This window comes from Chlamydotis macqueenii, chromosome Z (assembly GCF_036417535.1).
Source record: "Chlamydotis macqueenii isolate bChlMac1 chromosome Z, bChlMac1.mat, whole genome shotgun sequence".
Lineage (NCBI taxonomy): Eukaryota > Metazoa > Chordata > Aves > Otidiformes > Otididae > Chlamydotis > Chlamydotis macqueenii.
In genome coordinates, this window is record NC_141593.1 from 24812349 (window position 1) to 24823703 (window position 11355).

General features: G+C 45.3%; 1 protein-coding gene across 1 annotated transcript; it reads right to left on the bottom strand.

The window, feature by feature from the left end:
- Positions 1-1697: 1697 nt before the first annotated feature.
- CRHBP (corticotropin releasing hormone binding protein) lies at positions 1698-10661 on the bottom strand. The gene is made up of 7 exons (XM_010122549.2): positions 10422-10661; positions 9902-9995; positions 9133-9290; positions 6845-7055; positions 5367-5515; positions 3916-4033; positions 1698-2422 (listed from the first exon to the last, which is right to left on the bottom strand). Exons 1-7 carry the CDS (start codon positions 10659-10661, stop codon positions 2265-2267), a joined length of 1128 nt encoding a protein of 375 aa, XP_010120851.2. The 3' UTR covers positions 1698-2264.
- Between the last annotated feature and the right edge of the window lie 694 nt (positions 10662-11355).

An 11355-nucleotide genomic window follows, 5' to 3' on the forward strand; every position in this document is an offset into this window, starting at 1 on the left:
TTTTGTTGACTAAAAGGAGTAGATGAAGTGACAACCGGTTCTGGGAAAACCACCATGTACTCGAGTATTATGCATGCAGCAATAGCAATAGGTGGCACTGTCCTACTCAAAGTGTTGTTTCTCGTTCTCCTTCATCTATAACAGTATGTTTTCTCAGCAATGGATTCCACTTCTCTATACTATGGAAGGAGAAATCACAAATCTCTGAACGTTAAATATCTTTTCTATAAGGACTTGGTGTTTTGGAGGTATTTAGGTTGTGTTAGGATTGACAAAAAAGTACCATATAAAGCTGAAATGTGGGAAATCCCAGTATGAAACTGCACTAAGCAAGAGACTGTGAGTTTATCTTTGTTGGTGATCTAGTCCTGAGCTGTTGGGTCTGAAATCCATTGCTGATGTTTCAACTCCACACTTGTTTTTTAGTGACCAAGAAGTAGCATTTTGAAGGTAGGCATGTGGATATGTATGGTCTGACAAGGGAGCCCTGGAGCTTACTCCTGAACTGCCCAGCCCAGAAACCTGCCCCAGTTCACCAAAGGGTGACCAGGAAAGCCTGGTGGGGCTGGATGCAGTTAGGGCCACCCTGACAGTGACAGGCATCCAGAAAGGACGAGTTGAGTGGGATGCTGGGGGACAGAGCTGCTCTGTCACTGCAAGTTTCCTCAGGAAAAAAAAGAGCTATTTAATTGAGCCCTGTTTTCCCCCCACCCTGGTTCAATGTCTCTGGTGCTGGGTGGCCATGTCAGTACTGCCAGCACCGCACTGGGGGCCCAGGAAGTCCATGGTGGGTCGCATGGGGCCAGAGCAGGAATGTGGTGGCCAAGGAACTCAGAGCCCTGCCTGAGCCATGGCTGCTCCATGCTTCAGGGTAGCCAGCAGCAGTTTTGTCTGATTATTTTTTTGGAACAAAGCAGAACATTCCCTCAATGTTTCCCCAAACACAGTCCTGCAGGGTGAACACACTCACCCAAATCTGACCAGGCTGCCAAACACATCCATATGCTCATGAGTCAGTCACCAAAAATGAACTCCCAAAACCCTACAAAGGGAGAGTTTGAGGCATCCTGTAGTTTTCATCCACTTCAGTCAGGGGAGGATTAACTTCAGAGCTGCTGAGTATTCAAGACACTTGATTTTTGGTGACTGACTGTGAGATTAAGAGCCAGGAATCAACACTGAAGATCTCAGGCATGCAGCTGGATTAATCAGTGTTGACTGTTAATTGAACATTATAGGAGGAAAAGTTTGCTCTCATTATTGCCAGGTAGCACTCCCAGAAAACATACAAGTTGGTCCATGTGCCTTCCTCCGAGCTAGGACACAACTCTGGTCCTCTCTTGCACTATGCTTCCTAGAGCTCTCCAAGCTTACATGCCTCTTCTGGGTCACCAGAGATCTGGAAAAAAATTAATCTATGTTTGTATATCCCTGCCTCCACAGGTTAGCAGGACACCTGAGCAAAAACCTTGAACAGGGAAGGTGCTAGTAAGTGTACCACTGGAATGTGCTCCATGTGGAGGTGTATGCAACATTGGCAAACCAGATTTCTTCCCATAATGTTACTTCAATAGTCCGTAGTTTTACAGCAACATATGGTCAAAATTACTGTTTCCAGAAAACTGCTCAAAACTTAGGAAGTTTAACCAGAATGTTAAAAGAGCTCTTCAGAAAAATACAACATAATAATATTTTGCCAACTCTTTGAATGTATTTATTTATGTTTGGATTTGTGTAAGGAAGTTTCCATGCTATAAATTTTTATTAAAAACATGTCATTAGAAATAAATATTATGTTTATAGTCATAAACAAATCAGTAGTTTTTACACACACTAATGTTAGGTTTCCTCTTAAAAACTGGAAGTGTATTCCACCATCTAGGGTTTTTTTTGTTTATATCTGATACAAAAGGATAAAATTACTGCATGAAGTTTATACTTATTGTGGGTTTTGTATGTCCTCAGACTAGATATACAGAGGGCTTGTGTCTGTTTTCCTAATAATATGTGTATAGGAAACATAGCCTTCTGTTCTTGCTATTGATTTTGCAGGAAAAAATATAATGATAGTAACAAAGATTAATATATTAGTTGCTTTTTCCTTCTTGCTCATGGGAATGACTGATTTGTATGAAAAAAAAAAAGAAATACTCTCATACGGTAGAAAGGCTCCATAATACCAACTGGTTAAAGGTAAAATACATTGTTTAAATGCACCAGAACCTCATTTTCATTAGCTATGTGAAAATGTGTGGCCTGGTTTCTCAGATACTAGGAAAGCAGAATTCCTCAATGCTGTTCTCCTTTCTGTTTTCTGCTTCCTGCAGATCGAGCTGATGATACTCAAATGTCACACGGTTGATGTGCTTGCCGCTGGAGACCATTCTCAGCACAGTATTGTCACAGCCAATCTTCATTTGGGCTAGTTAGGGAAAAAAGATATAGAGGAGAATGCTTATATGAGAGAGAGAGAGGGAGAAGAGAGAGACAGTGTTGGGAATTACAAAGCACTGATACATACGGCTTTGGAAATAAAGCAAATATGTGTGTGTAGTAATGACCAGCCAGTGGCGGTATTGCTGACTAAATACCTTCTTTTATATTTTCTAGTTTTATTTACAATGGCTTGGGTATTTAATCAAGTGTTGTAACCTTTATTCTTGCAAATGCCACTCACTTCCCATCCACCTGCAGTTTTATGTGCGCATGGATGCACATGATGCAGAGGTCTGTACATGTTTGCAGTTGGGAAGGTTTGCCACTCTTAGATACCATGAGCAATAGATGAGAGTAATGACATCTTATCCTGGAGATATAAGAAATTAATAATATTAAAATGTTTCCAGTTAGAGGGATAAGTGGTTTTGTGCATAAGGAGGTTCTTCACAGTAACAAAGGCAGGTGAGAATCGCACCAAGACCAACTGAAATGACAATGCCCAGCATATGGACTCATTCTGGGGGAAATCACGCATATTAGTAACCACTGCTTTAGATGAGCCATTTGGGCAGGGGTTTGGTGAAGCCCATTTCATCTGGGGAACCTGGAGTGCTTTCCTCACTGGAGGAGAAATCTGGTGGGTTATTTGGAGAGTGGGGGCTGCTGAGATGGGATTTCCCTTGCTTCACACCACCAAGAAAGCACATTTTAATGTCATCGCAGTGCTCAGTATTCACTCAGCGCTTGCCAGTTAAAGCTTTGAAGAGTGCCTGAAACATTAAGTTGCAGTGTGATGAAAGGCAAGGGAGACCACAGGCATGAAGTGCCAAGGCACGTTCCTGCTCCCTAGCCACACGGAAATGCTGCTTCTCCGGTGCACCCGTTCACACTCCTGGGGTACAGCACATGTGCCACAGGGGCTAGTCTGTCACACCACTGCAACACTTTGCACTCTGCTCTACTGAATATCAGGGAAACTGGGCATTCTTATTGTTACAGGGGAGAAAGAGGTTACTGAGGTGGCATGGTGGTGAAACAGGTTCAGAGCTCCTCCAGGGTTCAAAGCAGAGACTGGGAGCTCTGAGGCTTTTGGGGTATGTGTGACTCCTGCGGCAGAAATGGAGGCCTTGGAAACACTAAGTGAGAAAAAACTCCTAAACTAAAAATGTAACTTCTCTGCCTTCATTTGTTACGAATATCAGGCTCAATTATCTGTTGACAGTCTAATAATCATATGTATCTTTTTGCATAACTTAACCTTGTTATAATGATTACTGAAGGGGCACATGAAGGTGGTCGTGAGCGTGCTGTATCACACAGCCCAGCCGCAGGCTTGGATGGCTTTGTTTCTCATGTTCTGCTACATGTGAAGTTCACCAGTCTAGCAGAAAATGCAGATTTGGGGGGGGTCTCTGCCCAGCTGCCTCTGATTAATTATTGTATAACAAAGAGGTAAGTGGAAGAAGGAGTTCTTACCAGACCCATGGAAGGAGTGACAGAGATCAGCTAATGGAAACATCTTGGACGGGTCTAAGCCAGTTCCTCCAAGCAGCTCTACAAAATCTCCCACTCCTGCACAGCCTGCTGATGGTTTCTAAAACCGCAGAGGTTAAAAGTTATTTATCACTTATCTTCAAAAGGTAGCAGTTCTCTAGACATGATCGCAGCCAGCAGTCAGTATGCTTTAGGAGTCCTGTGTGCTCATACCTGTGTGAAATCAGGCTGTTCTCATCCTGAGCAACACTACTTCAATTTGACATTAGTCTCCTTAACGGATTCCAAAGAAAGACCTAAGTAGGTTCTGAAAATTACTTTAAAGTGTTGATTCGACTGCTTGTAGTGCAGATAAGCCATCTGATACCGGATGCTTAGACATGTAGTCAAATTAATACAGGCACAGGCTGCACGTGTGCCCACACTCAGCTGGCAGGCAGGAACGTAAGTTCCACTATATTCCTACTTATTCCTAAGCAGTAAGTGTTGCTAAAATGCACTACTAAAGGAGGAATTAACTGAAAGAGTTGTTTTGTATGATGACAATGACTTACTGTATATTAGACACACAAGCATTCTTCTCCTGAAATTTAATACTGTTTGACAAAAACATCTTACACAGACACCTTATGCACTTTTGGATTGTCACCCATATGCTGCTATTGAAGTGCCCTATTTCTTTATCATCCTCCCGCTGTTGTTCCTTTTCTGCCTACTGCTGAATAAGCCAACTCACTTGCCCATCTCTCAAAGCCTGGTTTGCTCAGACACAGGCAGTTCCTGTGAAGGATCTAGGCTACCAGTCTCACTGGCAGCAGAAAACAAACTTTACTGCTCCCATCCTTCTGGGTATTTTGGAACTTCCACCTTCTTAGACCTCCCAGGCACAGGGTGCCACCAGCAGCTCTTGTCCTTTCCAGTCTAGTTGTCACCAAGCACCAAATGGCTGTGGCCAAACCCTAGACCTGTGCTGTGTATCACAGCAGATGGAGCAGAGGATGCTCAGCGTGCTAAGCAGGGAATCAGTTGTGAGCACATTTGTATTTTCTTCATGCTAATACCTCACTATCCAACCCATATCTCCTTTCTCTATTCAGAGTGGTTGCTGCTTTCATTGGGTTAAATACAGACAGACAGCTCTCCGAGAGAGCACTCCTTTCTTTCTAATGAAATTCTTACTCTTTGTTATGGCAAGCAATATTTACATGCATTAATGGTACTTTGCAAAAATTGATTGCCTCTGCAACATTACAGAGACAGACCCAGTGCTCGTCTCTGTGGGGAAAACAGCCCTCAGCATGGGTGCACGTGGTCCAGAGCGCAACATGCCTTAGCAGCCAGTGCCACAGGCTATCCCTGCTTCACCCGCTTCCCTCTCCCATGCCCAGGAAAACTGCACATGGTAGCAATTTCTTAGGAAAGAAACAACTCACCTTTAAAAAGAGACCATTTAAATGTCCCAGGATAAGATCAGATATTTTTATCACCACTGGGTAGATTATGGAGAAACTGCAGTTTCTGTGCTGATGAGGAATGACCATGGTAAACCTTCCTGAGGGAGTCTGAGAGATGACATTGCAAGCTGGGGCATGGGAGAAGGTACAGAAGTTACTTGTGCAGTCATCACTGCATGTAGCAAAATTAAGCACTTTCAGTACTAACAAAGAACAGATTATTTTGTTACTGAAAGTTACAACTAAATGCTGAAAAATATGCATACGGCATTTTCTGGGGCTCTTGCATAGCAATTGTTCCTTAAATATTCCATGCCCATTGCCTACTGTATAGCATGAGGTCTGGCAGAACTTGAGGGTGAAGCGGTCAATGGGAGAGCTCACACCCCAAATCCACACATCAGGGGCTGAAGTTGTCAGGGGCTAGTACTGATTGCCAGTTTGAAGGAGAGTAAACATGGATGCAGGGCTTTTGTTTAGCTTTGTCTGGTTATCACCTGATATTGCCAGCAAACCCCTAAGTCCTGTTCTGTTTCTCTTAACCGGTGTTCCTGACCCTGCTAAATACCTCATTGAACCTAGAGCAGCTATATGCGGGTTTTATTTTAAAGCTCAAACTTAACAGTTCAGATAAGTAGTTTATCATCTGCGTGTGCAAACCAAGGGATGCTCCACGCAGACCTGGAGGCCTGCAGCTGCTTCAGCAGGCCGGTGAAGGACACAAGCCATGTCCAGCAGCTGCACAAAATAATGGCATCCATGGACACGAAGCCACACCAGCGTGGAGACCCAGCTTGCAGGCTTGTGTCTGAACAACTGGGTGTAAGGACAGGGCAGATACGGCATCACCTTCATCTTTTGTGTGGTGAAGAAGATAAATCAGACCGGTCTGAACAATAATTGTTAAATGTCCTGTCCCCGCTTGGAAAAATTATACAAGTGACCATTATTTGTACCTTACCATCTCATAGGCTTAGGGAAAAAAACTTGCAAATAGATCCTTGGGATCATATATCACTCATAACTACAACGTAACTATTCAATGCACTGGTTTTGCTATTGAACTTTTTAAAGTATTTTTACCTCGTTGTTCATCCAGATCTAGAAATTCCTGAGATTAAACTTCCTAAATTAATGCCATTTATTCTAGCCAAATGTGTTGGAATATGACAATATTAGATTGGAAGAGATCTTCTGTGAAAGAAAGAACCTTCTGGTCCTGAGTATTGAAGCCATGCCCAAGTTATCTCTTACACTTCACTCACTTTTTTTTCTTGAGACACACACTGACCTTGAGTCAAATCCTCAGGTGTGCAGGTATGTATGGCTCTGCTGATGTTACTGGAGCCGTGTCAGCGCAGATAACACCAGTGAGAGAATTCAGTGCAAACCAACACATTCATTTTGCTTCCTGCCCCAAATGCAAGCCCATTCTATGATATAAAACACAGACTTACGAAAGAGGTTGGTGTTTTTCTTGATTGTGATGGTAAATCCGTTGCCTGGCTCGTGAATCCTGAAGAAGATCATTGCCACATTCTGTGATGACCTGATGCTCCTCTGAATATTGCCACTTTCGCAAAAGTCTACATATCTTTGGGAAGTGGGGAGAGGATGGTCCAAGGAACTGGGAAATTTCTCTCCTTTGAGTATCCAACCATCAAATACCTACAGGGGTTCAATCATTGACAACAAGGCTTTTGCTTATCCTCTGTTAGCAGAGAACAGAAACATGAAGTATTACAGATACCATCTCATTTTGACACCAGATGGCCTGTTCAAAGCCACCAATTAAAAATGAAAATTATTTGTATTTATCAATTTTCTAGCATTTAACTAATTATTCAAGCCTCAATCCTAATTTTGGAAAGGGATATATATAAATTTTAATTTACTTAAGATAAAATTTATTTTCTTCAGGTGACAATTTTGGCAACTCTTTTTTGAGGGAAGCAGCTCTTTTTTTCTCCAGCATTATCACATTTGCATCATATTTTTTTTTATTTGTTACTATTCTAATTTCACTGTTACTAAGAAAAGTTTTTGACCAGCTTGATTTGGAAGCCACACAAAATATAAGTCACCCTCTCAAACTCTGGGCATTAAGTCCATTGATCTGTCCTGTAATTTTCCACCATCCATGTTCTGCAGCTTGTCATTAATGAGCCCAGAGGCCTTTCAGAGGTATTGGAAATCAATAAAGCTCCAGGGAGGAATTATTGGCAGAAGTATTGCTCTCTCCTGTGTCTGTTCTTTCAGCTCGTCCTAACCACTAGAAAGCAGAACAAATGCTGCCTACTTGGCTGGACCTTAAGCAGCAACCTCTACAAATCTCTCCTTCACAACAAAAATAGCAACAATTTGCCCTCACTTGCTTCAAGGAAATGTGTCAGAACTAGAAATCTGTATTAACTCTAGCATAGCTGCACAGTTGCCTGCCTTGCTATTTCAGTTCCCTCCTAGCCAGTGTTACCCAGTAATACCTTCTACACCTCAGTTAATACTTTGAAAATCCAAGGACCGGATCCTGCCATCGCTTCAGTGAGTAATCCTAATGTGAGTATGTGTGGGATTTCATCATGGAAAAACTGCAGGATCAGTCTCTGGATTTGCCATAACTGTACATTTTCTGAGTAATGAGACATGGGTGCTGAAATTACGCCAGGGAAAAGCTGCCTGTATAAATACAGTAGTATAATGCAGAAACTGGGGACCCCATGATCAAAGCCTCAATAAAGCCTCAAAGATCTCTTGGCATTTTTCTAGCCTCCACAAGTGGCTGTAGGTCTAGGTAAAAAATCCTTGGACCCACAAGAGGCTGAAGTCAGCCTCCCTGTAATAATGTGGGGAGAGATCCCAGCCAGGGGTACAGGACAGAGGTACAGGATTCCCGAGGGTAAAGTAAGCAGAGGGACATCATGTCTCCAAGCGAGGGACACAAGGAAAGGGCTGAAGGGCAGCTTTCGTCCTTCCCAATGGGCAGGAGGAGGTCTGTGCTGTGCACAGTCACCATAGTGCAAAGGGCAGAGTGCAAGGTGAAGGGAGCAGCCAGAGCCTGTCCAGCCCCCTCTTCTCTCCTGCACTGAGTTCAGACCTTAGTCAACATTTCTGCCTGCCAGCAAAATGCGCTGGTGAAGTTTTTTGATACTAGAATATAAATGGCTCTGAGTCATTAACCTCTTTCTGTTCATAGCCAATGTCCTGAAGAGCTCTAGCGGGGCCATTTGGAAGAAAGCCTGCAATGATCCACTCATTAATAAGCTGATGCTAAGTGACCTGCGAGCAGAGGTCCTGGAGCCGTAACAGCTGTTCAGAGAGCCGTACGGCTGTCTGCAGGGCTTGTGTGGTTCATGGTACAGAGAGAATACCATCCTAATGGAGCTGAGCGGCTCGGCTTGTACTAGTCAAACTTTTCAGCTGCTCCCCCAGGTACGGACACTCAGTAGAGCTGCTCTGGGAAAAGTTCAGAAGAGCTGGTGGTACAGTTTGGAGAGGGATCCTCAGCCTCTATCAGACTTTACTTTAGAGGGATGGTGATGGGGGGGGACACACACTCAAAGTGCCTCAGGGAGAAGGAATAGCCACGCCAGAGACTGTTGCTTTGTGAAAGCCTGTTCCACACATGCACAAACACACACACACATGCACACATGAGTTCACCTGCCCCTTCCACACGTAGCAAACGTCTCACAAGTCAGGTGAGAGCAGCAAAGGGGAAGCGCAGCAGGACTTGCTAGCTGCTTACCTTCAGGAAATCGCCCCCTCGGCAGTCAATGTTAACAAAGTCATAGTCTATCGTGATAAGCTCCTCAGGCTCCCCGATGAAGAAGGTCGCGCAATGCAGCTGCAGTTGGTCTGCGGTGAAAGTGAACTGCCCCTCTATACTCAGCATGTCAATGCACCCTGGAAATACAAAGACATGAGGCTGCTGCCTCAGCCTGCTGGGGAGGGAGACCCAGCACCAGCTCCCATGGTGCGGGGAAGGGGAGAGCAAGGAGAGACCCCCCCATGCAGAGACCTGACTGGAGGTGAGGAGGGGGAGATCCAGGAGGATGAATAGTAACTTGCAGGTGTAAGCACAAGTGTGCGATGACGGAGTGCAGGGAGGGATGATACGTCAAAGCATCTCTGAGCAGAAAACTGTGTGTGTAGGTGCACAAAAGCACAAACACCCCGTTTCTTCAGATTTCTCACTAATCACAGCTTTTCCACCTGCCCCATCCCCTGGAGATGTGACCCTGCACAGGGACATGAGTGAATGATCCCTATCCTCCTCCCTTTATTGGGCACCCTCAACTCTGAGCCCAGACCTCTTTTCAGAGCCCTGTTTTGTCTGCCTCGACCACAGTTTTTACGAGATTTTTAACACTTTGTCCTTCTTCTCCTCTCCCTTGCAAAAAATGCATGCAGCTCCATCAATTTCCAATAACCCCTTTCCCCTCCCTGACCCCCGTGCTCCCTCCAGGACTCTCCCACCCTGTATGGTCCCCAACCCGATCTCCAAAGAAACTCACGGAGCGACCGCCGGTAGATCTGCCCTGCAGACAGCTCTCGCTTCAGATCTTCACTGAGGAGTAGGAAAGGCTCGTCCTCACTGGCATCCCTCACCTGGTGAAGGAAAGAGGGCAAGAAGAGGCTAGGGCAAAGTGGGATGCAGCCCTCTCCCTGCACCTCTCAAGAACAGGCACCAGCCGATTAAATCCCTCCTCCAGAAACAGTGCAGCTGTGGAAGAGCTCACTCAGACAGCTGCCAACTTGCAGTAGAGGGGAACAAACCTGCCACCTAAGAAGGGAGCCCAGCAGCTCAGTGCACAGCAAGTCTCTCAAATCCTCAGCAAAAATGCAAGTTTGAGAAAAGTGAGGATAAAGAAACATGGTTGGATTAATGTTATCCAGGTGTAGTTTTAATGCAGGAGGAGTGGAAATAGGAGGAGAGAGGGGAAAAACCACAATGCTAAAAAACTGGGAGTACAAGTCAGAAGACAGCAGCTAAAAGCACAGCAAGGCGCTTTAGTCATCAGCCCTATTGCTCACCTCTAGGTATCTGGTTTCCCCCTTGGAGGCTGCCAGGAAGATGAGAATGAAGTGGCACTGGAGCTGGAAAGCAGACGGCATGCTGACACCTCCGCTGGTGGCCCTCCCTCTCTCCCCACGGCCAAGTTTCTCCCGGTCTGCACCAGTAGGCAGGAGCCGCTGGAGAGTCTTGGAGAGACTCTTTTTATAGAGCGGTTGGGAGGGGAGGCACTTGGTCCCCGTACTGATAGGGTAACCCATGGTAACTGAATTCCTCTCGCAGTGACACAGTACGTTGGCATGATGAGTGTCCAAATCACAGCCACAAATTTTCAAGCGGGTCGAACTCCCCTCGCTGGCAGATGTCTTTTCTGCTTATCTGTCTGGGAGAGATAAAAAGCTCTGGGGAGGACAGGGCATCCCTGTACAGCCAGGACACTCACGTAGTGTGTTTATTTCCAGTTAATCCAAAGTGAGGAATGAGGAGCATCCGTCCTTCCTCCTCTTCCCCTGCTTTCCAGTCCTGGGGCATTTTGGACCTGCAGGGCTCCTTACCTCCCTTCTGCTGCTCCATGATATGCAGCTCTCCACAGCCCCCATGCCAGCTGCTTCCCAGCCAGGCCAGGCCTGGGTAGGCACCCCTGCATCCCAGCCAGGCTTGCAGCCTGGGGCCAGCATCCTCCTGAGGCTGGGAGACCCACTGGCTTCTGCGTGCTGTGCTAGCAGCTGGGGCACAAGTGCTCTGCAGCAAGCACACAGGCAAAACCAGAAAACTGTCCCCACTAGACACAGCTTTCATACAGAAATTAGGAAAACCTGAGGTTCCCAAGAGCATATTCCCCATAGAACAGCTGATACTGTTCTAGCCCTGATCCTCAAGGGAAGCCTGAGAATGATCTTCAAAAGATGAACCTGGGAATGAAAATTCGTAACTCTGCAGAGTACTAAAAATCAG

Coding starts and splice junctions, on each gene's coding strand:
- CRHBP (XM_010122549.2), bottom strand. CDS start 10,661: ATGGGTTACCCTATCAGTACGGGGACCAAGTGCCTCCCCTCCCAACCG. Junction 9,291..9,901: donor GATCTACCGGCGGTCGCTCC/GTGAGTTTCTTT, acceptor TTGTATTTCCAG/GGTGCATTGACATGCTGAGT. Junction 4,034..5,366: donor TAAATGGTCTCTTTTTAAAG/GTGAGTTGTTTC, acceptor CTGCGGTTTTAG/AAACCATCAGCAGGCTGTGC.